At 46.5% G+C, this 27398-nt stretch overlaps 1 protein-coding gene across 2 annotated transcripts in view; it reads left to right on the plus strand.

Annotated features, from left to right (window-relative positions):
* The window catches only part of PPP1R7 (protein phosphatase 1 regulatory subunit 7), a 74572-nt gene that overhangs the window by 28844 nt on the left and 18330 nt on the right, over positions 1-27398 (plus strand). For both annotated transcript variants that reach the window (XM_029615633.1, XM_029615634.1), the window contains 7 exons: positions 4529-4584; positions 5282-5347; positions 6187-6317; positions 21105-21267; positions 23041-23157; positions 23517-23621; positions 24198-24284. In XM_029615633.1, coding sequence (XP_029471493.1) covers positions 4529-4584; positions 5282-5347; positions 6187-6317; positions 21105-21267; positions 23041-23157; positions 23517-23621; positions 24198-24284 — 725 coding nt within the window. The remainder of the gene's footprint in view (positions 1-4528; positions 4585-5281; positions 5348-6186; positions 6318-21104; positions 21268-23040; positions 23158-23516; positions 23622-24197; positions 24285-27398) is intronic.

Genomic DNA, 27398 nt, shown 5'->3' on the forward strand with positions numbered 1-27398 from the left:
CTAGTTTTCCTACTTCCAATTCTGGTGTAGTTCTTGGGAGGGGTGGGTGGGTGGATGTGGGTGTTTCTGATGTTGCCTTTGTTCTTGGCCTTATATATTTTTCTTTGTATTTTCTGTTAAACCTTAATAAAATTTCTGTGGAGAAAAAAATAGGTGAGATGAAAGATCTTTTGCTAAATAGCCTCTTTCTTCAAAAATTGGAAGAAAGATCCACCTGAAGAAAAAGGAAAAAGCATAAACATTGGCAAGTTAAATGTAAAACATTGATAAGACAGGCAAAGAGAGAATTTGAAAACATAGCATCAGCCACATCTAGATAAGATCATGACTCTCTTGCACTTACTTCCTCCTCGTTGTAATTAGTTCATGAGTTATCTGTCCCCCTCTATGCTCTTCCTTCCCAGTTACATACCCCTGTTTTATTGTAACTTTAAACTTCCACCAGTTAAGGTTATGTTATTTCTTTGTTCCTTGTAAACCGATATGATATGATATATTTTTTCATGAATGTCGGTATATAAAAATGCTAAATAAATAAATAAATAAATAATAAAAGAAGTTGGTCATGGAGATAAAAATCCATAATAAAAACTTTTTAAAATGTATCTGAAACAGGAAGCCTGCCTGAAAGTCGGTTGGACTGGTAGATGATCGAGGGGTTAAAGGGGCACTTATTTTATTTATTTATTTGACAGCTTTTCTATACCGACATTAAAATACACATCATGTCGGTTTACATAATAACAAAAGGTGGGAATTACAGATAACAGGGATGGGGGGGAGGACAACTGAAAGAAAGTTAAAAAAAAAAAACAGCGAACCTGACAAACTAAATGAAGGAGAGAAGCAGGATAGAGGTAACATGATTAACAAGCAGGATAGAGGTAACATGATTAACAAGTCTGGGAAGTATGCAGGTTATACAAGAGTATTTGATTTACAAAATTTACGCGATGGCCCTATCTTCCACTTGGGGAAGATAGGGCCATCGCGGAAAGACTAAATTCATTCTTTGCTTCAGTGTTTACTGAAGAGAGTGTTGGGGAGATACCTGTTCCAGAAGCAGTTTTCAAGGGTGATGATTCAGATGAACTGAACCAAATCATGGTGTACCTGGAAGATGATGTAGGCCATATTGACAAACAAAGTAGCAAATCACCTAGACCAGGGTTCTGAAAAAACTCCAAACTAAAATTTCAGATCTGTTACAAGTAATTTGTAATGGACTTGGCTATTTCTCTTGAAGTAAGAAGTAAATATCTTATCTGTCCTACATTCCAGACCTGGTGAGCAATGTGGTACTAAGAGAGATACAATATAAGTTTATGATGCAAGCATATCTACCCCCAGTTCGATTATTTAAGGCGGGGCTTATGCCATCGGGGATGTATACCAAATGTTCCTCGGCTAGGGGTACACAGGGACATTATTTTTGATCTTGTCAGGTAGTTTGGGACGTTTGGCCAAGGTGGACTCTGAAATGTAGCTTTTTCTTTACTCTGGAGGGTGTACTTTTTGACTACAAGGACGTTTTTCCAACAGTGGATAAGGGGGGACCGCTTGCTCCCCCAAAAAGCTTGCCTTGTGGGGAAAAAAATATTATTGGTCTAGTGGCAGAAGAAGGCTGTGACGTAATTGGCATGGAGGAATAGCTTAAATGCTTTGATGCAGATGGAAAATGTTGATGTTACCAGATCTTGTAAAACTAAACAACGCTTTATGGCAATTTTTGGGACAAGTACATATGATCAATCCCTCTCTTAAGGTGAGAAATTTAAAACTTAATTACCCTTGAGGTTTGTTTTTGTGTTTTTCATTTATTTCTTTATTTATACTGAGGAGCACCTACAACCCTTTATGTTTCTTTGAGCTGGGTTATGGTGGGGGTGGGGATTGGTTTATGCAGGGGAGAAAATTGTAAAATTCTATCTGTGCTTTATTGTTCCCTGGGTGCATAAGAATCACTGCGCACCAGGAATTGTTTGTTGGTATTCTGTTCATCTTTAATAAACAGACTAAACTAAAATTATGGTTCCGGACACCTTCCGGACTCCTGAAGACTGGAAAACTGGAAGGTGGCCAATGTAGCCCCAATATTTAAAAAGGGCTCCAGAGGTGATCTGGGAAACTATAGACCGGTGAGCCTGACATCAATGCTGGGAAAAATAGTGGAAACTGTTCTAAAGATCAAAATCACAGAGCACATTGTTAGACACGGTTTAATGGAACACAGTCAGCATGAATTTACCCAAGGGAAGTCTTGCCTCACATACCTGCTTCATTTTTTTGAAGGGGTTAATAAACAAGTGGATAAAGGTGAACCGGTAGATGTAGCATATTTGGATTTTCAGAAGGTGTTTGACAAAGTCCCTCGTGAGAGGCTTCTAAGAAAACTAAAAAGTCATGGAATAGGAGGCGATGTCCTTTCGTGTATTGCAAACTGGTTAAAAGACAAGAAACAAAGAGTAGTATTAAATGGTCAATTTTCTCAGTGGAAAAGGGTAAACAGTGGAGTGCCTCAGGGATCTGTACTTGGACAGGTGCTTTTCAATATATTTATAAATGATCTGGAAAGGAATACGAGTGAGGTAATCAAATTTGCAGATGATACAAAATTATCATCAAAATGATACCATCAAAATTATCATACAAAATGATACAAAATTATTATCGTCATATGTAAAGGTCTGGAAGGTCGTTGTGTCCTGGTGCATAGGTTGAATAATAGTCGCGACACAGGTTTCAGTAGGTAACATCTTGGCCTTTTTACAGAAAGGTTTGGTTAAAGGCCTGGCTTTTAACGCTCTTAAGATTCAGGCTGCGGCCTTGGGGTGTTTATGGAGCAAGGTGCATGGAGTGTCCTTGGCTGTGCACCCAGATGTCGTTCACTTTCTCCAAGGAGCTAAGCATCTGTGTCGTCCTGGGCGGAAAATATGTCCCTCATGGAACATGAATCTTGTTCTGCAAGGGTTGTGTGTAGCTTCTTTTGAGCCTTTAAGAAGGGCAACAGTAAAGGATCTCACTTTGAAGGTGGTGTTTCTGGTAGCCATTTGTTCCGCCTGTAGGATCTTTGAACTGCAAGCGTTATTGTGCAGGGAACCTTTTCTGAAGATTTCAGATTCTGGAATATCTTTGAGGATGGTGCCCTCTTTTCTCCTGAAGGTGGTGTCTGCTTTCCATTTGAATCGGACCGTGGAGCTTCCAGCCTTTCCGGATTTGAACACGGCAACTCTGCATGCTAGACAGTTACAATGGGTGGATGTGAAGAGGGCTTTGTTGCTTTACCTCAAAGTCGCCAATAGTTTCAGGGTGTCGGACCATCTCTTTGTCCTATGGAGTGGTCCTAGGAAAGGTCAGAAGGCTTCAAAATCTACAATAGCAAGACGATTGAAAGAAGCTTGGCTTATATCTGTAAAGGCCGTCTGGTTCTGGAAGGATTGAGGGTACATTTGGTTAGATCTCAGGTGACTTCGTGGCCGAATGTCAATTGGTGTCTCTGCAAGAAATTTGTCGGGCGTCTACTCCACTTTGCACACTTTCGTTAGAGTTCTTCGAGTGGGACTCTTCCAGTCCTAGCCTGTTTAGGGAAGCTTAGGTACAACCCAGGAGTCTGGACTGATCCGGGTATGATCAGGAAAGGAAAATTGGTTCTTACCTGCTAATTTTTGTCCCTGGAGTACCATGGATCAGTCCAGAGTCCTGCCTAGGTATGGGGGAGAGTCTGCCTGTGCTTCTGTCATTCTGATGTATATAGGTGGTAGAGCTGGTGAAGTTTGTTCTTCTGGTTTGGAGTTATGAAACGAAGAGTTTTATTTTAAAGCGGGGTTTTTCCTTTTTCCCCCTGCTCGTCTGTGGGTCATTGTTAGTATTTCATTAGGTTTGTTATGTGGCGAATCTTGGCTTGGGTACAGGTCAATATGGAGGGAATGCAGGTGGCTCTCCTGGTTATATGCCAGTACCAGTGAAACTTTCTCTGTCTTTATCTGCTGGAAGGGAAGCATAATCCAAGGAGTCTGAACTGATCCATGGTATTCCAGGAATGAAGATTAGCAGGTAAGAACCAATTTTCCTTTCTAGAAACAGAAATAGTGTATCATGTCATTCTCTGATTTCGGTTATTACTTTCCCTGAGAAATGAGGATGGCAGCTGAACTGTTGCATTACTTTACTCTTGCCAGATTATTCCCCATGTGTAATAGTACCCATCCCATTCCCATTTGTGCAAGTGTCACAGGTGAACAGGGGAGTTACTGAATGCCCACATTTCATTTTACAGCTCTTGAAATATTAACAGAAAGCATGGGGGTAACCTGCACGGAGCAACAGTTACTACCATAAGTAAAATGCTGGGCAGACTGGATGGTCCATCTGGACTTTTATCTGCCATCATTACTATGTTCTAGGTGTCTGAGAAATGCAGGAATTATGGTGAGCAGGGATAAAAGCAGTCTCCTTTCTCCCCATGTATATAGCCTCTTATTCTTTGCTTTAACAGCTGCATTACTTAAGTTCATATCTCATGTTGCAGGTGAACCGATGACCCCTATAGACATGGAGACAATCAATCTGGACCCGGAAGCTGAGGTAGTCCATACATTTTATTTCTTGTCCCACTGACTTCTTTGAGAAGAAATACAGAGCAGAGATGGAGTAGGGAGATGTGGCTCTGTTTACCCGCTGAGGGAGATGCTGGCCAGTTTAGGTAAATCTACATTGCCATATGGCTTGAAGGCCTGATTACTGCTGCCAAGATCTGTTTTGTTTACTGGATTCTGTTTTGCCCCCTGCACTTACCTTACTGTGGTGATCTGGGGAGCATGGCTCTCCATTTTCTCCCTCTGCACTCCCCATTAGTAAAACCTTGCCATGATGACATGCAGTACTGAATTCTCTTTGTGTGCTGATGTCATGAGGCTGATAGGTTACTCATTTTCTAATGGTGCTTAAGGAAAGAACTATTTACACTTTATAAGGTACTTACAATAAGAACTAACTGAAAAGGGGATTTTTCTGAGCAGATATAACCTGGCACTAAAGAACTGTCTCTATAAGCAACTCCCAAGATCTCTCTTCTCTTCCCCCCCCCCCCCCCCCCCCAAGTTATTATTACCAATTAATGCTTCTCAGATGTTTTCAAGTAGGAGCTTACTCACTGCTTCCCACATACTTTGCTCTTTGAGGGCTTTGCCAGGATTACTGCCCTTGCCAATACCAGCTCCCAGTGCCTTCGTTCTGGGCCATTTAACAGCCAGCAGCTCTTGTCTCTGATCTTCTCTTCCAGGATGTTGATTTGAATCATTTGCGAATTGGAAAAATTGAAGGGTTTGAGGTGCTGAAGAAAGTGAAGGTGAGTCTGCAGTAGTCACATCAGAAAGTAAAGACGCTTTTTGTTTTGGTATAATTTTACAATGAATACAAACAAGCTAATTTATGCTTCTAAACCACTGTACCAGTTTTCATAGGTAAGGTATTATTTGCAAGTCCACGACATTTACAGGTTTAGAGTATGTCAAGGCAATATGCTAAGGGGGGTAACGAGCAGCAGGCTAAAACAAATAGGGTCTGCTACTGGCTGTTGCTCCTTTAATTCAGTGCTAGTGAAGAAGTGGAAGGTTAATGGCTCAAATCTTAAGATCTCCAGCCTACAGTTATCACCTGTAAGAAAAAGGTAGTGATACGCCCTTATATAGGTCACTGGTGAGATCTCACCTGCAGTACCATATTTGACCCTGGAGGCTACATCTTTGTAAAGAGAGAGGATGGAAGCAGTTCAGAGAAGGAGTTCCAAAATGGTGTATAGTGTGGGAAAAGAGTTCCTTATCTGCTGGGAATTGCTATATTAAAGTATAATACTAATAGCAGATACTAGCAAAATTCCTTATGAAACAAATTCTCTGCAACCCCTGCAGGAGACCGTCTTGTACTGAAACCACTCTGCAGGCGCCCTTCTTATGCTGAACCCTGCCCCCTTCTGCCAGAGTCCCGTTGCACTGAACCCCCTTGCACATCAATAGGGGACTTGTTCAACCAAAGCCTAATGTCTAGTTGTCTTTTCTAGTATAAGCAATCACACTAGCTGACACTTTTGTACACCTGCAGGGTACCTCTTCTTTGAACACTGATTTATCTTTGCAAGGGTTTCTCAGTTTATTTTTTTTTAATCTAACATTTCTTCCCCTATCATAGATTCTATGCCTGCGTCAGAACCTAATCAAACAGATTGAGAATCTGGAGCTACTGGTGACACTGCGAGAACTGGATTTCTATGACAACCAAATCCAGTTGATTGAGAATCTGGAGGCCCTGACTGAACTTGAGTGAGTGTCAGTGAAGGATTCTTGATTACTATTTTAAATAATTGGACAAAACAATACCTTACTCATCTTCATCCAGTCAGTCCAGACCAGCAGGCCATGCGTGCCAACCAGCAGATGGAAACAGAGATTGGCGAGCTTGTTGATGTCGCTCCCCATATATATCCAGGCTGATACCAGTCTGCCAGAATTGTCTGTCTCCAGCAGATGGTAGGCAAGCATCCTGTGCTGTGGACTATGGCCTGGAGAGGCTGGGTGAAAGTTAGTGAGCAGCTTTTGAGGTGGACGGCTGGTTTCCTCCCTCAGTAGAGGATGGCCCTACATGAGTGTGTGTTTGCTTTTACACAGCTCTTGAGGTGAAAGCCTCTGCTCCCTCCCCAGTTGAGCAGAGCTCTCAAGCGCTTTGAGCTCTTGAGGTGACAGTTTGAGTGGGGCTCTGGGGAAGGAAAGCTTAGGCACCTTCTCCCAAGTGAACCTTATTTCAGATGGGCAGCTCTTGAGGTGAAAACATGGGTTCCCTCCCTCACTTGGTTTGGGGGGGGCTGGTTCTCAGTGAGTTGGATGGGCACCTTGATCTGCTAGGTGACCTTTGAGGCTGTGAGCATAGCTCCACAAAACTCAGCATGTTTGTTGCATTGTGGCAAGATCTGAGCTGTGTCTAGCCCAGGATGCCCAGGAAGCTTTAGGGAAAGATTATCTGCATTTCAAACCAAGAGTTGCGTGCTTAGCAGATGCTGGATATGAGTTGGTCTGCTTCTCAGTCAGAGGGGTAGCATTCATAATAGCAATTTTCATGGCCTCTTCTGAATATGCAACTGGTGGGTGCATTCTATCTCTAAGACTAATTTAACTAAATTGCTGTTTAAGGGTTGGCTTTTTTTTGGGAGAAGAACTGGAAAAGATGGCAAAAGCATGGGGCAACTCAAAGGTCATAAGATATGCCATACTGGGTCAGACCAAGGGTCCATCAAGCCCAGTATCCTGTTTACAACAGTGATCAATCCAAGTCACAAGTACCTGACAAGTACCCAAGCATTAGTTCCCTGTACGTACCCAGATCAGTCCAGACCGTGGGTTATGCCTCCCTTCCAGCAGATGGAGACAGAGAAAAACTTGAAGGGCACCCTCACTTAACATGGTGTGCCTCCAGCATCCCCTCAGTATATCGAGTAACCAAGCATAAAAATAGTTAACCGTACTAGCAATGAATCAAGCAATAACAGAACTACAATTATAAACGTATAACATTGGAAGTAATCTGTAGAGTTCTTTCTTAGTATGCTGCAATAAAATAAACTGGATACCCGCGCACGGACTCTTGAAATACCGACACCCAATGCCACCCACTCCTAATCCTAGGGTGGGTGTCTGGACTGATCCGTGCTACTACAGGAACGAAAATTATCAGGTTAGAACCAATTTTCTTTTCCCTGTACGTACCTGGATCAGTCCAGACCGTGGGATGTACCAAAGCTTCCCTAAACCAGGTGGGACCTTGCGAATCCCGCGCGCAGTACGCCACTGCCAGAATTGCAGCTTTTTGGAGCCTGAACGTCCAAATGGTAGTGGCGAGCAAAAATATGGAGTGTCTTCCAAGTAGCAGCTGTACAAATCTCTTGAGGCGACACCAACTGGCATTTGGCCCAAGAAGCCGCTTGAGAACGAACAGAATGGGCTTTCAGGCCCTCCGGGTCGACCCTTACAAATGTACATGGACAAAATCGCTTCTCTCAACCTGTGTGCAATCATTGTCTTAGAAGCTTTCTGACCTCTCTTGGGACCGCTCCAAAGGACAAATAAATGATCTGAGAGTCTGAAAGAATTTGTGACCTCCAAAAAGCGTAACAAAGATCGTCGGACGTCTAATCGACGAAGCTCCCTTGCGTGCGGAGTGTCTTCAGACAAATTGGGGAACGCCGGAAGCTCAACCAACTGACTCAAATGGAAAGTTGAGAGCACCTTTGGCAAAAAAGAAGGAACTGTCTGAAGAGAAACCCATGAGTCAGAAATTCTCAAAAAAGGTTCCCTATAAGAGAGAGCCTGCAACTCAGAAACTCTGCGAGCTGAGCAGATACCTACCAAGAACACAGTCTTCAACCTGAGGTCCTTTAGCGTCGCCTTTTTAATGGGTTCAAAAGGCCGATCATACAAAACACGAAGAACCAAATTATGACATATGAGGCGGACAGGAGGCTTCAAATGCCTTACTCCTCTGAGGAAACGCACCACATCAGGATGTGATACCACCAAGCTGCCGACCAGAGTACCTAGGGCCACTACCTGAACCTGGAGGGAATTGAAAGACAAGCCTTTGGCCAATCCGCTTTGCAAGAAACTCAACATCTGAGCAATAGTAGCTTGTCTGGGAAGAATCTCTCGCTCATGACACCATGTCTCAAAAACTCTCGACCCCCGAACGTATGAGAGAGAGGTAGATGACTTTCTGGCTTGCAGTAGCGTAGTGATAACCTCTTCCGAGTACCCTTTCTTCCTCAATCTCCTCTTTTCAAAAGCCAGGCCGCTAGACAAAAGCGATCTGCCTGGTCGAAAAATATAGGACCCTGACGAAGAAGACGGGGTAGATGACAGAGTCGTAGTGGTCCGTCCACCGCCAGATTGACTAGATCCGCGAACCACGGATGCCGAGGCCATTCTGGAGCCACTAGGATCACGCTCCCCGGGTGAACTTCTATCCTGCGAAGAACTTTGCCCACCAGCGGCTAAGGAGGAAATACATACAGGAGAACTGAGGCTGGCCAGGGAAGTACCAGCACATCGACTCCCTCTGCGCTGTGATCCCTTTGGCGACTGAAGAATCGCGGAGCTTTGGCGTTGTCTCGCGTCACCATTAAGTCCATGTGGGGAGTTCCCCACCTGCGGGAAATTTAGATCCATCGCTTGGTCTGAAAGTTCCCACTCTCCTGGATCTATGCGCTTTCGACTTAGGAAGTCCACTTGTACGTTGTCCTTCCCTGCAATGTGAGATGCCGCTAGTAATGCAAGATTTTGCTCCGCCCAAGCCATGAGTAGCTCCGCCTCGTCGGCTACAGCTTGGCTTCGAGTGCCTCCTTGACGGTTGATGTAGGCCACAGTCCTCGCATTGTCGAATAGAACGAGAACCGCCTGATTGCAGATGCACGGGAGAAAATGTAACGCCAGACGAACCGCTCTGGTTTCCAGCCGATTGATTGACCATCCAGATTCCTCCCGGGACCAGTTGCCCTGTACCGAATGATACTGACAGACAGTTCCCCAGCCGGAGAGACTGGCATCCATGGTCACCACTATCCAGTTCAGAACCTCCAGATCCACCCCTCGAGACGACAAGTTGAGTGGGTAAAGCCACCACCCAAGACTGGACCTGGCGTGATCTGTGAGTGGCAGAGGGAGCCGAAACTCCTCCGACTTGGGATCCCACCAGGAATGCAACGCTCATTGTAAAGGTCTCATATGAGCAAAAGCCCAGGGCATGACCTCCAGATTAGATTCCATCGAACCGAGAACTTGAAGGTAGTCCCAAGCCATGGGCTGCAGGAGCAACAACAAGCGACGAACTTGATCCATTAATTTGTGCATCCGATCCGGCAGAAGAAACACCTTCACGACAGTGGTATCGAACTGAGCTCCCAGAAAATTCAGCTTCTGAGAAGGAACAAAGCTGCTCTTAGCCTGATTGATCACCCAGCCAAGTAATTCCAAGAGACTGGCCACCTTGTGGATAGCTTCCACACAGTGCTCCCTCGACTTCGCTCTGATAAGCCAATTGTCTAGGTAGGGATGAATGAGAAGGCCTTGTCTCCATAGGGTTGCTGCTACAACCACCATCACTTTGGTGAACGTTCGGGAGCGGTCACGAGACCGAACAGCAGTGCGCAGAATTGGTAATGCATTCCCAAGACCATGAAACGAAGAAACATCTGATGATCTTCGTGAATAGGAATGTGCAAGTATGCCTCCATTAGATCTAGAGAGGCCAAAAACTCGCCCTTGCGAACCGCCGCTATGACTGAGCGCAGCGTTTCCATACGAAAATGCAGCACCTTGAGATACTTGTTTACCTTCTTGAGATCCAGAATTGGTCTGAAGAACCCCTCCTTCTTTGGGACTATAAAGTAGATGAAGTACCTCCCTGTTCTCCAGTACTCCGGAGGGACCGGTTTTACTGCTCTGAGAGCAAGTAGTTGTTCGAGAGTCTGACAAACAATGTTCCGCTTTCCCTTTGCTCCGCAGGGGGATATTAGAAAAAAATCTTTGAGAGGACGAGCAAATTCCAAAGGGTAGCCTTGTTCTATTATGTTTAGCACCCACTGATCGAAAGTAATTCTGGCCCATGCCTCGTAGAACCGGGACAGGCGACCCCCCCCCCCCCAACTCGAGGGATGGGCCGGCCCCAGCTCATTGCAGAGTCTTGGAGGCAAGAGAGGAGGAAGAACCTCCCTCCCGGCAGGGTCTACAGCCATGAAAGGAAGAGTTCCAGGGCTGGGACCTGGCCAAAGGCTGACGCTGTCCCACTGATTGTGGTCAGTTCTGCCGAAACCTCCGCTGCCAGCGAGAGCGGGAGGGCAGAAACCCTCTGGAGGCTCTTGGTCTGTCCTCTGGCAACTTATGAACCTTATTCTCACCCAGGGACTTTATCAACTTCTCCAAATCATCACCAAAAAGAAAACCACCTTTAAACGGAAGAGCCCCAAGCTGGGCATTGGAGGAAACATCCGCTGTCCAGTTGTGCACCCACAGAAGACGCCTTGCCGACACTGCCTACATGGTGCAAGAAGAAGTGCAGAGGAGGCCATATGCTACCGCTGCCTCCAAACACTCTGCCTATTCTGACTCACCAGGAGGGAGATCTCTAGACGTCAACAGTTGCTGGACCCCAGCGCAGGCTCGCTCGCAGCATGTAACTACTACAGACCGCCGCTCGAATACCAAGGGCTGAAACCTCAAAGATGTGCTTCCAATCCTGAAGATCCTTAAGAGCTGCCGATCCAGCGACCAGAATAGTGGTCTGCTTGAATACAGCCGAAACTGAAGCGTCCACATTAGGGGATCACAGAAGTTCCAGAGATTCGTCGAGCAATGGATAAAGCTTATCCATAGCCCGACCAACCCGCAAGCCAGCATCCGGAGCATCCCACTTCCTGGTCATCGGCTGCTGCAGCATAGGATGAAAAGGAAAAGCTCGGGTCGGTACTCGCAACCCTGACAGGACCAGATCCACTGAATCCTGCGGCGGAGCATGCGGAGGGATCTCCACTCCCCAGCTCTGCAAGGACCGAAGGGATAAGGGGTTCCAACTCCTCTCTTTGGAACAGGCGAACCACTTTAGGATCATCGCCATCCAATGGGGCCTGTTTCCCCTGCTCCTCTTTCGAAGCCCCCCCAGCCAGGGGGAAAGGGGAGGCTACTGCGTCTGCAGCCGCACTGCCCGGAACCTCCGGAGCGGCTGTTCTTCCTAAAGCCAAAGAGCCTTTTAACTTCGCGACCCGTAGAGATGCGAGCACATCCGTGCGCTTGGCGACCTTGGGGGACGGTCCCTGAGGAGGTCTCACGGGCAAAGCATCACCTTGCAGAGACGTTGAAACCAAGAAAGCTTTATGTATGAGGAGGACAAAATCTAGGGAAAAAGAATTAGAATCAATATCATCCTCCCCCGGGTCATCCGGATCCTCCTGGAAAACATCTTGGTCCAGATCAGAAGTATCACCAGGAACTGGCAGGGACCAGTGACAGAGCTAGGGGAAGTTCCCAAGCCCCCATAGCCCTTGCCTGAGCTTCAGCAAAAGTGCTCAAAATGGCTGCCATCCCTGCACTGAGGGGAAACGGGTCAGCCCGAGGATCCCGCAGATCAGACCGTTTTTGAGCCCCTCGGGGCTCTGCCGATGCTGCTGACCTAGAAAAAGAACTGCCTTCCCCTCCAGGAAGGCAGCAAGAGCAAATGCCGGCCCGGGAAAGCCGCGAGGATGACTCCCCGCAGGCCACACAAAGATGGCCGCAGCATCGTGGTGAGTTAAAAGAAAAACAGTAAAAATGCGGCGAAATTAAACAAAAACGCGGCAAAACGGACGGGGAGGTTTGCAGCTGACCAAAAAAGAAACCTGCTCGTGATTTTTTTTTAACCTCTGAGGATTGCCACGGGGTAAGAGGGACCGGCCCACCGGTAATCTCTTCCCCCAGCTCCTTACCTTGCTGGAGCCCCGCGTGGTAACCAACCCCAGCTCCAAGAACCTGCCACCAGAGGGGATGACCCCGCAGGAGGATTGGGAAAGCACTCCCCTTCTTCTTTAGTATTTTTTCACCAAGTACAGAAAGACCACAAATTACAAGTATGTAGATAGAAACTAAAAAAAAACAAACACTCTGCATGCCATGCACAACTAGAGAAATGGAAACAGAAATATAGCACCTAACATAGTCCCAGGATCTGCAATAATGCACACAAACCATCCGCACAAAGTTACACCTGCATTATGGAACACACTCAAACAGTAGCAACCCTGTCTATGAAAAGGCAACACTACGAATATTAAACCAGACCCTAAACACTAAAACACCTCCTATTAGAAAAACAAAACAAGCCAGTCTGCTATAAATCCCCATACAGAAATAATTGTAAAACCATACAGATAAATGTTTCAAAACAGCTGATGAACAGAACAACATCCAAGTATTAAAAATTCTTCAAATACCAATAAAATATTTCAAAACAGCTAACACATCACATGATACCCAATAATTAAAATGGCGGTTAAGAAAAATAAACTTAAAAAGCCACCGTTACTTTCTCTCTCCAGCAACTCTCTTACTCCTTATGTTCTTATGTTCCTTTTCCATGCAGACCAATAGCACACACCAGAAGCAGCAGTGGATGTTGAAGCTCTGTCCTCACAGACCTCTTCCTTAGGGCCCACAACCAATCTCTCTCTCACACATACACCAATTATACCCTACAACCAGCCTCACACACCAGTGACCTCTCCAACCAGTTTCTTTCTCTCTCTCTCTCACACACACTCTCACAAGTCTCTCTCAATCACACACATGCTGTCAATCACACATGCACACACATGCTGTCTCTTAAGAACATAAGAAATTGCCATGCTGGGTCAGACCAAGGGTCCATCAAGCCCAGCATCCTGTTTCCAACAGAGGCCAAACCAGGCCACAAGAACCTGGCAATTACCCAAACACTAAGAAGATCCCATGCTACTGATGCAATTAATAGCAGTGGCTATTCCCTAAGTAAACTTGATTAATAGCTGTTAATGGACTTCTCCTCCAAGAACTTATCCAAACCTTTTTTGAACCCAGTTACACTAACTGCACTAACCACATCCTCTGGCAACAAATTCCAGAGCTTTGTGCGTTGAGTGAAAAAGAATTTTCTCCGATTAGTCTTAAATGTGCTACTTGCTAACTTCATGGAATGCCCCCTAGTCCTTCTATTATTCGAGAGTGTAAATAACTAACTGATTCACATCTACTTGTTCAAAACCTCTCATGATCTAAAGACCTCTATCATATCTCCCCTCAGCTGTCTCTTCTCCAGCTGAACAGCCCTAACCTCTTCAGCCTTTGCTCATAGGGGAGCTGTTCCATCCCCTTTATCATTTTGGTTGCCCTTCTCTGTACCTTCTCCATCGCAACTATATCTTTTTTGAGATGCGGCGACCAGAATTGTACACAGTATTCAAGGTGCAGTTTCACTATGGAGTGATATAGAGGCATTATGACATTTTCTGTTTTATTAACCATTCCCTTCCTAATAATTCCTAACACTGTTTGCTTTTTTGATTGCTGCAGCACACTGAGCCGACGATTTTAAAGTATTATCCACTATGATGCCTAGATTTTTTTCCTGGGTGGTAGCTCCTAATACTTACATACATGTTGTTAATCACACATACATGCTCTCTCTCCCTCTGGCTCGCTCTCACTCATGACCTCCCTTCCCTAGCACAAATGGCAGCTGCAGTAACCTCCTCCTCCAAGCCCCTGTGGTTCAAGAATGAAGAATCCCATTGGTTGCAGGGCTAAATCTGCTCTTTCTCCCGTTGCTGATCGCTGGCTGTGTTTCATTTTGTCTGGGTTTGCACTTCTGCTACTACTTTATACAGCATGGTCTTTTCTTCTTCCTGCTCGCCCCACTGTACATCACTTCCTGTTCCAGGCCATGGGGGCAGGAAGAAGAAAAGGCCATGTTGCTGATGTTACCAGCTTCCATTAACTGCTGCCGTTCCTGCCTGGATGGAACGACAACAGTGTTAGTGGAAGAATATGTGCATCTTGCCTAACTCTGGGACGTATTACCACCCAGACCCAGTGATTTATTACTCTTTAAGTTGTTGATTTTCTCTACTGCATCCATTTCACTATGATTTGATTCAAGTTCTCTGATTCATCATCCTTAAAAAATTTCTCTGGGAAAGGTATCTCGCCAGCTCTCTCTGTAGTAAAGAATGAAGCAAAGAATTCATTTAGTTTTTCTGCTATAGCCTTGTCTTCCCTGAGTGCCTTTTTTACCCTTTGGTCATCTAGTGATCCAACTGACTCTCTCACAGGCTTCTTGCTTCAAATGTACTTAAAACATTTTTATTTTGAATTCTGCGCCTCTGATAAGCTTCTTTTCAAATTTTCTTTTGGCTTGGCTTATTAACTCTTTACATCTAATTTGCCTCTTTCACCTCACCACTTAACCATACTGGTGTTCTTTTGATCTTCTTTGTGCCCTTTTTAATGCATGAAATACATTTAGTCTGGTCATTCAATACTGTTTTTAAACAGAGTCATGAGGGGAATGTATGAGTGAGAGAGGTGCAGTCAGAGACTTGAAGGGCAAAAGGTTATTTTACCTAATTTGTAATCCTGCATTGTTTCTTAATCACTAAAATAAAAAGACCTTAATTGGTATAGTGTGCTCCTGATAGCAGTTGGAGATGGAGTCAGATTTCAATCTGATGTCAGCCCTAGTACATATACCCCTGCAGGAAGCTCTGCTCTTCAGTATTTCTCAGTCTCCATAACAGTTCGGGACTCTATCCACGCTTGCACAGCGTTAGAGTTTTCTAACCAAAGAAATCTAAAACAAAGAAGAAATCTTACCTCTACAGACGAGCCCCGCTCTACTGCGGTGATACCTACGGGTCCCTCCCCCAGTTGAGAATTCCTGAGGTGATTTCCGCGATCCCTCAGAGGTAGGCCTCGGTCCAGCAGCCGGTTCCCGGCGTGGACTTAGCCCCCGGCAACGGGTGCGGCTGAGAGGCAGTGGGTGCAACTTCGAGCCTGGCGGTGAAGGTACTTTTTCTTCTCCCCCCACAGCCGGAGACCGCCCGGAACGAGACTGGGAAATGCCGAGACAAGGTAAGGTAGAAAACTTCTTAAAAGTCTCTGAGGCTCGAATAGCCGCACAGATCCGTGCTACCGGGGAGTTGATCAACCCTATCCGGGCTAGACCCCGGTCCAATACAAGGGTCTTCCCACGTGGAGACCCTCCGAGGTGGTTGCCATATTGCTTGCGTGGTCGCCGTCGCCATTTTTACTTGATCGCCACCCTATCTGCCGATTCGATCCGTACGCATGCACGGCGCGCGCATAAGTGCCATGTGCACGGCGACGCGCACAAGGGCGTTGGGCACAGTTTTCTCTGTGCCGGGCGCATAAGTAAACCCCGTGCGCACAGCGGCGCGCACATCTTATTGAGCGCGCATCCGACCTACATGCACAATTTCGGCGCACCCAGAGCGCATAACTCAGCCTCCCGGCGCACGCTTGAACGCACAAACCAGAGTTTTCTGCAAGCCTATGTGCACAAACCATGGCACCACCGGACAAGAAGCTCAAGGCTCAGGGCCTCTGCCTAGCATGCCATATTAGAGCTGTGCAGCACGAAGAGGCCACAGCCCTGTGTCTACAGTGCGAGGAGGCTCTGGGTGAACCAGGCCAAGGTCCTCTCCAGCCGGCACTGGGATCTAGATCCACCAACAGTACACCGGATCTAGTTACCCCCAGCGGGAGCCTCCCTCAAACGGGGCTCCCCGGGGACGCAGCGCCTCTCAATTTAGACCCAGCATCTTTCTCCTGGGTAGAATTCTTCAAAGGCCTACATACCTTTGTCCACATGCAACCGGCACCCCCGATGACACAACCACAGCCTTCCCCAGAGGACCCTAACATCCCTGGACCCTCTGAACCCAGAGAAGTGCCCCTCCCGCCTCAAAGCCCCTCAACATTGGGGACACGGACACCTCGGACGAGGATCAAGACTCCCTGGAGGAAGGGGAAATCCCTCCAGGAACGGAACCTTACCGAGCCATGAGGCGGTTCTTCTCCAAAGTCGAACTATCAGACCTCGTGGCTCACAGTTTGAAAGAGCTCGCTATCCCAGGCACGAGTGCCACAGGGGAACCAAAGATGAACCCCCTCCTAGAGGGACTCCGTCAGGCCTCTGCCATTTCCCTTTTCTACAAGCCGTTCAACAGCTGATTGACCTGGAATGGAAGGCTCCAGAGGCCACGTTCAAGGGTGGACGGACCCTGGCAACCCTATACCCCCTGGACCCCGCTGCCAAAGATCTCCTGGCATTCCCCAAAGTGGATGCCATTGTCTGCGCGGACTCAAAGCGCACTACCATCCCAGTTGAGGGAGGAGCAGCACTCAAGGATGCCCAGGACAGACGTCTGGAATCCATCCTCAAACAGTCATTCGACGTATCAGCTATGTCACTACAGATCATGGCCTGTTGTGCCGTGGTAACACGCGCCTGCTTATCAAAGACCAGGAATGCCACCACACCCGTTGAAGCACTAGAACCAGCAGTATTATTCATGGATGCGACCTCTGACCTGTTGCGCACCGCAGCCAGAGGCGTTTCGTCCATTGTGGCAGCCAGAAGGCAACTCTGGCTCTGAAGCTGGTCAGCCGATGCGACGTTCAAGACGAGACTCACTAGAATGCCTTTTAAGGGAACCCTCCTGTTCGGAAGCGAACTGGAGAAGTTAGCCAACAAATGGGGTGAATCCCCAGTACCGCAGCTACCGGAGGACAAGAACAAGAGAAACCAGCGCCCCTCCCTCAGAATATATAAGGGCAAGGGATCACAGTGCTTCAAACTGTACAAAAGTACATATCAAGCATCTCGCCCCGCAGGCAGGGACCAGTCCTTTTGGAACAAACACAGCAAAAGGGGAACCGGCGAGGGTCCAGGCCCCACCCGCACCCCGCAATGAAGATCAGCCGACCCATTCACAGGAAGAAGCCATAGGGGGCAGACTTGCCCTATTCTACCAAAGATGGGTCGAGAGAACTTCGGGCAAGTGGGTCCTAACCAGCATTCCTCCGGACTAATTTGTGAAATCTCCCTGCCACGACCCTTCCAAGAGGATGGCAGTGGAAACCACACTGACCAAATTGCTCGACTTAAAGGCCATAACGCCGGTGCCCACGCATCAACAAAATACTGGGCACTATTCCATCTATTTTATCGTTCCCAAGAAAGAGGGTACGTTCCTGCCCATCCTGGACCTCAAGTCAGTCAACCGCCACCTGAGGGTACATCCCTGACAGATCCAGGGATGTGAGAAATTCTCCTGGCTGTATCACTTATGCCAGGAGAATTTCTCACATCCCTGGATCTGTCAGAAGCCTACTTGCACATACCGGTCCATCATGAGCATCAGCATTTTTTACGCTTTGCGATCCTGGACCACCACTACCAGTTCCAGGCACTACCCTTCGGGCTAGACACAGCACCCCGAACGTTCACCAAAATCATGGTTGTAGTGGTGGCGACACCGAGGAAAGAAGGAATCCTAGTACACCCATATCTAGACGATTGGCTGATCAGGGCAAAATCCCCAGAGGAAAGTCATCAGGCGACCACCAGAGTCAAAACTCTACTGGAGAACCTTGGGTGGCTGGTCAACACAAACAAGAGCTGTCTGCAGCCCTCCCAATCTCTGGAATGCCTGGGAGTCCGGTTCAACACCAGACAAGACAAGGTCATTCTGACTCCTCCAAGGAGAACAAAACTGATGAACCAATTGCGAAACCTGTTAAGCAGTCTTTGCCCCAAGGTGTGGGACTACCTCCAAGTCCTCGGTCTCATGACTTCCACATTGGAAGTGGTTCCATGGGCAAGAGCTCACATGCGACCCCCTACAGTATTCCCTCCTGTCATGATAGAATCCGATGTCCCAGAACTACTCCGTTCGCAACCAGCTCCCGGAGGAAGTTCGAACCCAGCTTCAATGGTGGCTACAAGAAGACCATCTGAGCAAGGGAGTAAGGCTATCCCCGCCGACCTGGATCCTGCTTACCAAGGATGCGAGCCTACGAGGGTGGGGAGCCCACTGCCAGGAACTGACCGCCCAGGGGCAGTGGGACAAGTAAGAGTCGGGATGGAACATCAACCGACTGGAAGCACGGGCAGTCAGGCTAGCCTGCCTACGCTTCGGTCACAGACTCTGGGGCAAATCGGACAGAGTCATGTCTGACCATGCCACAACAGTGGCCTACATCAACCGCCAGGGAGGAACCAGAAGCCAACAGGTGTCCCTGGAAATAGATCCCCTAATAGCGTGGGCAGAATCAAACCTACAAGAGATCTCAGCCGCCCACATCACGGGAAAAGACAACGTCACTTTGGATTACCTCAGCAGAGAAAGTTGATAGTAAACCGCTGGGGAGCACCAACCATGGACCTCCTGGCAACCCGGTCCAACGCCCAAGTTCCCAACTTCTTCAGTCGCAAACGGGAACCACAATCCCAAGGGATCGATGCCCTCGTCCAGGCCTGGCCACAGGAAATCCTGCTATACGCCTTCCCTCTGTGGCCGCTACTGGGCGGGATCATCCGCAAGATAGAACACCACAGGGGACCAATACTTCTAGGGGCCCCGGACTGGTCAAGAAGGCCATGGTATGCAGACATGCGAAGACTACTGACAGGGAGCCCTCTCCCTCTCCCTCTACCTCCACACCGGGATCTGCTCCAACAAGGCCCGATCCTCCACGAAGACCCAACTCGATTCTCTTACAGTCTGGCCATTGAGAGGACACACCTGAAGAAGAGCGGATACTCGGGGGTGGTGATTGACACTTTGCTCCGAGCACGCAAGTTTTCCACATCTCTAACCTATATACGAATATGGAGAATATTCGAAGCCTGGTGTGAAGACCACGACATCCTCCGGACAGTCAAAATTCCCACGATCCTGGACTTCCTGCAGAACGGCTTACAGAAGGGGTTGTCTCTCAACTCCATCAAGGTGCAGGTGGCCGCGTTGGCCTGCTACAGAGCCAAGGTGGAGGGCGGCAGCCTAGCCTCACACCCGGACGTCTCCCGCTTCCTGAAAGGGGTCAAACAGATCCAACCACCCCTGAAGTGTCCGGTACCTTTATGGAATCTCAATCTAGTCCTAGACTTCCTAGCAGGAGCATCCTTCAGATCCACCCACGGTCTGTCCCTCCGACTACTAACATTGAAGACTGCATTTCTAGTGGCAGTCTGTTCAGCCCGTCGCATCTCCAAGCTTCAAGCACTGTACTTTCGAGAACCGTTCCTCAGGTTCACACTGGGATCCATACAGCTACACATGGTCCCCTCCTTCCTCCCAAAAGTGGTTTCTCACTTCCATCTAAACCAAGCCATCTTGCTGCCATCGCCAGACGAGCATAAGAACTCAGAAGAATCTTGCCGCCTTTGCCATCTTAACGTCAACAGACTCCTAGTCCGATACCTGGAAAGGTCGGAATCCGTACGGAAGACGGACCATCTATTCGTCCTTCACAGCGGGAAGAAACAAGGGGAAGCAGCCTCACGGGCAACCATAGCCCGCTGGATCAAAGAAGTTATCAAGACGGCCTACGTAGAGGCAGGCAAGCCTCCACCTCTATAAGTCAAGGCCGATTCCACTAGAGCCCAGGCAGTGTCCTAGGCGGAAACCAAGATGCTGTCACCTGCTGAGATCTGTCGGGCGGCGACATAGTCCTCCATTCACACCTTCTCCAGGTTCTACCGCCTGGATGTTCAGGCTCGGGAGGACACAGCATTCTCAAGGGCAGTACTAAGGGGGCCATGGACAGCCTCCCACCCGGTTTGGGAGTAGCTTTTATACATCCCATTGGTCCTGAGTCCATCTGCTACATGCTAGGAAATGGAGAATTTACTTACCTGATAATTTCGTTTTCCTTAGTGTAGACAGATGGACTCAGCATCCCACCCATGGCTGCCATCATTCAGGGAATTCTCGGGCGACATCCCCGAGATCGAGATAATCACGGGTAAGCCAAGCTTTCCCTCCAGTTAGGACACCCATACTACCGGGTGTCGACGTTTCTCGGTTGAGTGCACTGGCGGTGTCCAGCTATAACCACATCAACCAGTTCTAGTTAATCAAACTTAACCAAGTTAATCAAGTTATTCAGTCGCACATATATCCACAATTGCTTTTCAAAGAGAATACTGAAGAGCTTCACTTCCTGCAGGGGTATATGTACTAGGGCTGACGTCAGATTGAAATCTGATCCGTCTCCAACTGCTATCAGGAGCACACTATACCCATTGGTCCTGAGTCCATCTGTCTACACTAAGGAAAACGAAATTATCAGGTAAGTAAATTCTCCAATTTCTGAGATCCTGGTAATCTGAGTGTTGCATACTTGTTTGAAAGAGAAACTGTGTTGTCTAGTGTTTTCTTGGCATATGGCAGTGCCATGATTGCTAGAAACTTCTCTGCCTTTTGGTTCCAGGTGGTGCTTGTTATTATGAAAGTCTGTGTTTCTCTTTCGTGGCAGGATCCTGGATCTGTCTTTCAATATCCTGCGGCACATTCAGGGGCTTGATCTACTCACTCAGCTGAAGAAACTCTTCTTGGTCAATAACAAAATCAGCAAAATAGAAAACCTGAGCAAACTACAGCAGCTGCGCACATTAGAGCTGGGATCCAACCGAATCCGGGTAAGGACAGTTGAGGGGACTGGGGATATGCAATTGAACACAAGCCTGAAACACTTCCTCTTCGCAGACGACGTACAGATTGTGATCCCTATAAAAGAATCAATCTCGATAACAATGGAATACTGGGATAGTTGCTTTTTAGAAATCAAACACCTCCTCACCAGCCTAAACCTAGTCCTCAATGCGTCAAAAACGGAATATCTGCTTATATCACCTGAAAACAACAACACACATTCAAAGCCACCAGCCCTCCTTCAAACCGCTCACGTAAGAGACCTAGGAGCCATCTTAGATAACCGTCTTAACCTCAAACCATTCATTAACCAAACCACCAAAGATTGCTTCCACAAATTACATACTCTGAAAAGAATAAAGCCACTTTTCCACGCTCAGGACTTTAGGTCAATCTTGCAAGCAATAATCTTCTCCAAACTAGATTATTGCAACTCACTACTACTAGGCCTCCCAGCTTCCTACACCAAGCCTCTACAAATGGTACAGAACACAGCAGCCAGAATCCTTATAAACTCCAGGAAAATCGACCACATCTCCCCTATCCTCAAAGACCTTCATTGGTTACCGATCCACTACAGAATTATGTACAAATTTATCACTATCATCTACAAGACCATCCACCAACACACTCAACTCGACCTACAAATCCCTTTTAAAAAACACACATCCGCCAGACCCATCAGGGAATACTACAAAGAATCACTTCAGGTTCTACATGCCAAAACCTACCAACATAAATCCTACAGTCTCAGAGCTTTCTCATCAGCAGGTCCAACTCTTTAGAACTCTATCCCACCTGACTTGAGATAAGAACCATGCACTCTAACATTTAGGAAAAGACTAAAAGCTTGGCTTTTTAAAAAAGCATTCCCAGGCCTTGATTAAAATCTCCACCCATCAGCACAAACTCGTATTCAAAAATTGGATTGAAATAAAAATCCACCAACTTCCCACTCATACACAGCACCATATTATCGTCCTTCACAACTGTATCATATATATTCATTTTTGCTATACAACTATATATATACAATATTATAATATATATTTATTAATTGATACAGTGGCTGAAATGTAAATATTCTTTGTTCAGTTTCTCCCCCCTTCCAGATCTTGTTAATTTTCCCTGTTTTATTGTAACTTTCTCACATTCATATTATTGTTATAGTATTTGAAGTTTCTTACTGTATTTGAAGTTGAATTGGGAATGTTGATTACTAAGTTACTCTCTGCCTTACACACATTGTTAATTGTAAACCGGGTTGATGTGATTCCAGTCATGAAATTCGGTATAATAAAATAATAAATAAATAAATAAATAAGATCATAAACTATATAAGCCCAGACAATCAGTTATCTGGGGACATACTACAATTAACACAAGATTCCACAGTGTCACCCAGTTGTATGTTTTATATCATTAAACTTATGGTTTCTCTTTTTTTCTTTTTATATTTTTTATTATAAGTTTAATGATATAAAACATACAACTGGGTGACACTGTGGTATCTTATGTGATATGCAATTGAAGCCAGTCAGGAGGGAGTTTAAATTATATCTGGGTAAGGTGTGCAACTAAATTATGTTGGCTGGGAGGGGTACAACTGATTTTGGATATAAGTAAGCCGGGGTCCCCTGGAATCTCTGTGGTTTCACTGCTGTGTATGTGAGTGGGGTGCGTGCCTCCCTTTCGTATCTTTCCCCTTGGACAAATACTTCAGCATAAAAGGAGCTGCCTTGTTTGTTCTTGATTTTCAGGTGATTGAGAATATTGAGACATTGTCGGAGCTGGATAGTTTATATCTAGGGAAGAACAAGATCACCAAGTTACAGAATTTGGATGGGCTAACAAGCCTCACAGTGCTCAGTATACAGGTAAAGAGTCTCCCCTAACTCCACCCAGTGAAGGGCCTTCACCTTTTCCCTCACTGTCAAACATGCAGTTTGCAGACTTGGCTGGTGTTCTAATGGTGGCATTTAGGATACAAGAAACTGTAGCTACTAGGTGCAGTAGTTTTTTGTTTGTAAAGTCTGGATTTGTATAAGCCTGGCATGTTTTGGGATATAATTGTACAACTCTGGTATTATAGGCTTGAAGATATGGGAGATATCATTGGTGCTGTCATTAAGAACCTGATTGGTTGGCTGGCTAAAATACTTCTATATTATCATAGGAAAAATGATCTTTCTTGTTTATGTAATAGGAGCATCTCTTATTTCTCTTTTGATTTCAGAGTAACCGACTGACAAAAATAGAGGGTCTACAGAGCCTGGTAAACCTGCGTGAGCTCTACCTCAGCGGTAATGGCATTGAAGTCATTGAAGGGCTGGAGAACAATGTAAGCTCCTCGCTACTTCACAGGGATGAGGCATGGAAGCTTAAGAGGTCTCATAATCAGGAGCATCTCAGAGGGGAGAATGCTCCACCTTGTTTTTTTCCTGTGATATCTGTCAATCTGCCTAGGTAGGGATTTGATTTAAGTCTCTGATGTTTGTCACTTACTTTAGAAAATCCTCTCTCTTAAGTGCACTCTAGAATTGCCACCAGACCATCTGTTCCTGGTTCACATTGAGCTCAGGGCAGAACAATGACTTGGTGCTGTGTTCGAGATTGTCCCCATTCTAGGTTGTGTTGCAAGAAGTTGTTGTCCAGAATGATGAAGGTAGCCAAACAGAAAGTAAATGCTGTAGAAAGTGAAACAAAAAATGCAAGGAGGAAGACAAGAAGGAGAGTTGTCCTGGTGCAAAACTTGATTTCAAGAGGACCCTTGAGGAATGGAAAAGGAAAGTTAAAAATGAGGGCCCAAGTGGGTGTTTTATCTAACATTTTTTTGGAGACCCAGGGAGAGAAATGTAGGAGAGAAGGATCAGCTATAGATTAAAAGGAAACTGAAAAAGTGTTTGTCTTGTTTTAGAGCAAACTGACAACGCTGGATATTGCATGCAACAAAATTAAAAAGATTGAAAATGTCATCCACCTAACAGAATTGCAGGAATTCTGGGTAAGTGTTTATACACAGGTCCTTTCTTTCAACTTCTCAGAACAGCAAACAGAAGCACACCAGGGAGAAAGTATCGGATACATTATTCGGAATGGAGGGGGCACATTAACTAGTCTGCTTTCTGTTTCACTTTAAAAAAAAAAAAAAAGAACCCCTTCCACCAGCTGTGTGTCTCAGTCCTAATACTACAATGCCCGAAGCCCAGATGTGGGGCTCCTATCCAGTGAAGACGAATTGTCTGCCGGACAAGAAATAGATTTGAGAGGCCGTTTGGACTTTGTGGATCCCATCAAGATGGCGTCCTTGCCCCCAATCGAGGGCGCTGGAGCTGAACGAGGGACCCTGCTACCATGTCTTCTAGCTGCTTTCTGAACCTTAAAGGCCTTGTGGAGCAGCAAAACAAATTTGGAGGAGAACAATGAAGAAGAATCATCAGAGGCCCCCCCAGGGCCATCTCCTGATGAGTGCTCCTGATCAGCCTGCAAATTGCCCCCCCCCCCCCCCCCGAGGCCCCAGGCCACGGCGAAGTGGTGGTGGGGAATTCCCTTCCCTCTAAACTACTTGCTCTTGTGCCCTGAAAGTTTGTAAGATGGCTTCCGTTCCCGCGCTAAGCAGGAACGAGTCGGAGGGCTGACGCTGATTATCAAGCCTCCCAGGCTCTCGGCGCAACCGGGAACCGCTGTCGCGGAAAATTTCAGTCACAGCCCTCCCCAAGGTGCCTTCCCCTCCGGAGAGGCAGTCCAAGCAAATACCAGCCCTAGAGAGCCGCGCTCGTGCACTCCCACACGCCAAGCAGGCTGCACTACGCGGCATGATAAATGGACTAAATTTAGAACAGGAGCTCAGTGGTTGCAGGGCAGGCTGAGAGGTAGCGGCGGGGGGAGGGAACGAAGAGGATGCTGGGCCGGCCATGAAAGTAATTTAAAAATTACCTTGTTCATCCTGTCAGCTTCTTCTTTTTTTTTTTTTTTTTAAATACAAGCGCCGCCCCTCACCCCCCTTTTTGCGGGTGAGTGAACCAAGCTCCCCGGTATCACCCTCAGTTGCTGCCAAGGGCAGGTTACAGGGTTCTCAACCCTCTGCTCCTCAGCCTCTATTACCAGGGGGATGGTCCCACCAGGACCTGACAACCCCCTGATAGGCTTAAAGTATCTCAGCGTTTTTTTTTTAAACCTGCTAAGGCTTAAAAACTAATCTAAGTTCTCACAATAATTTAAGCCTTAGAACCAAACTAAGCTATAAACAAATTATAGCTAATCCCGACTGAAGGGATTTGCACCTCCACCATCTGCTGGAGACAGAGAAATACTGACAGATTCTAGGTGGCACCTCAGGATATAGGGCAGAGTCCGTTCAAACTTCTCTGTCTCCATCTGCTGGAGGAGAGGCAAAACCCAGGACTCTGGACTGATCCGTAGTACTATAGGAATGAAAATTAGCAGGTAAGGACCAATTTTCCTATTCCTTCCATGGAGTTTTTAGTTTGATCAAGTGACAGGAATAAGAACTGGTTGCAGAAGGCTTCTCTTTTCACTCAGTCCATTTTAGCAAAAGTCTAGAAAGCAATTGGAAGGTGATAAACAATTTTGGCATTGTACATCCTTTCTATTTAACAAGTCCTTTCCCCCGGGGGACATATTGAAGGGGGCTAGGGTATTGAGAAATTAGAGCAAGTATGGGATGGAAGGTCAGTTTACCCATTCAAGGCAGTATGTCAGATATTGCCATTGGAGGAGAAGGATAGGTTTGTATTTCTATAATTGCTGTCTTTTATATGCTCTAAAGTGGTAACGGAGGCTCTTCAAAAAACTGTCAATTTTTGAAGTATACTGTGCAAGAGCAGATAACGTGAGTAAGATCATTTCTAAAATATGTGTTACTGTTAGGGGAGATGAGTAATAAACCAAGCATGTTATAACATGGGAAAAGGATTTGCGTAACTCAGTAGAAGCTACAGCTTGGGATTTGTGTTAAGATGACAGGAAGGAGCTCAGTTTCTTTACTGGTAGTAAAGAATGGTTATAAGATACTTTATTGGTGGTATCTCATGCTGGACAAAGTGGCTAGAACGTTCCCGGGGGTATCTGGTGATTATTGGCACAATTGTTGGGAAAGGGAATTTTCCTAGCGTGTAGCAGATGGACTCAGGACCAATGGGTATAGTGTACTCCTGATTGCAGTTGGAGACGGATCAGATTTCAATCTGACGTCAGCCCTAATACGTATATCCCTGCAGGAAGTGCAGCTCTTCAGTATTTTACGCCTCCATAGCAGTCAGGGACTCTATGCACGCTAGCACAGCGTTAGAGTAAATTTTACCAAAGAAATCCAAATTAAGAAGAAATCTTACCTCTACAGACGAGCCCCACTCTCCTGCGGTGACACCCGTTGGGTCCCTCCCCCAGTCGAGATTCCAAGGTGATTTCCGCAATCCCTCGGAGGTAAACCTCGGTCCGGCAGCCTACCCTCGGCGGGGACCTAGCCCCCGACATCAGGTGAGGCTGAGAGATAGCGGGTGCAACCTCGAGCGCAGCGGTGAAGGTATTTTCCCTCTTCCCCCGCAGCCGGAGATCGCCCGGAACGAAACCAATGTAATAATAGTGAATTGCATATATCCTGCACAGGTGTCACTAGCACTATGAAGCACTATGATAACTAAACTTACCAGAGAATTAGCCAGCACAGATGACATCATTCCTGAGAAAACGGAAGTTAACTTGGTCTTATTCTCTGCTACTGATAACAAGAGGCTCCTGCCCATAGTAAGAGCACACACACATGCTAAAATTTATTGATTGGCTCTTTAAAGGTAAGGGGTGGTGATTATGCAGATATCTGGCATCGGCGGACCCAAACCCTTATAATGCTGAGCACGCACGCTAGAGGACTGGGCAGATTCTGTATTATACACCGTTTGCTTTGTATTCGCTTCTACCCCTGGGGGAAATCACGCCCTTTCCCCCATCAATAAAACTTCTACTTTTATAACTCTTTTGGAGCTGGTATTCATTGAGTTAATAGTTAGAGGTTACCACCATTAACATCGGGAAGCGCCGAGACAAGGTAAGGTAGAAATCTATTTAAAAGTCTCCGGTCTCCAAAGCTCGAGGAGAC

Source organism: Rhinatrema bivittatum, chromosome 9 (genome assembly GCF_901001135.1).
Source record: "Rhinatrema bivittatum chromosome 9, aRhiBiv1.1, whole genome shotgun sequence".
NCBI lineage: Eukaryota > Metazoa > Chordata > Amphibia > Gymnophiona > Rhinatrematidae > Rhinatrema > Rhinatrema bivittatum.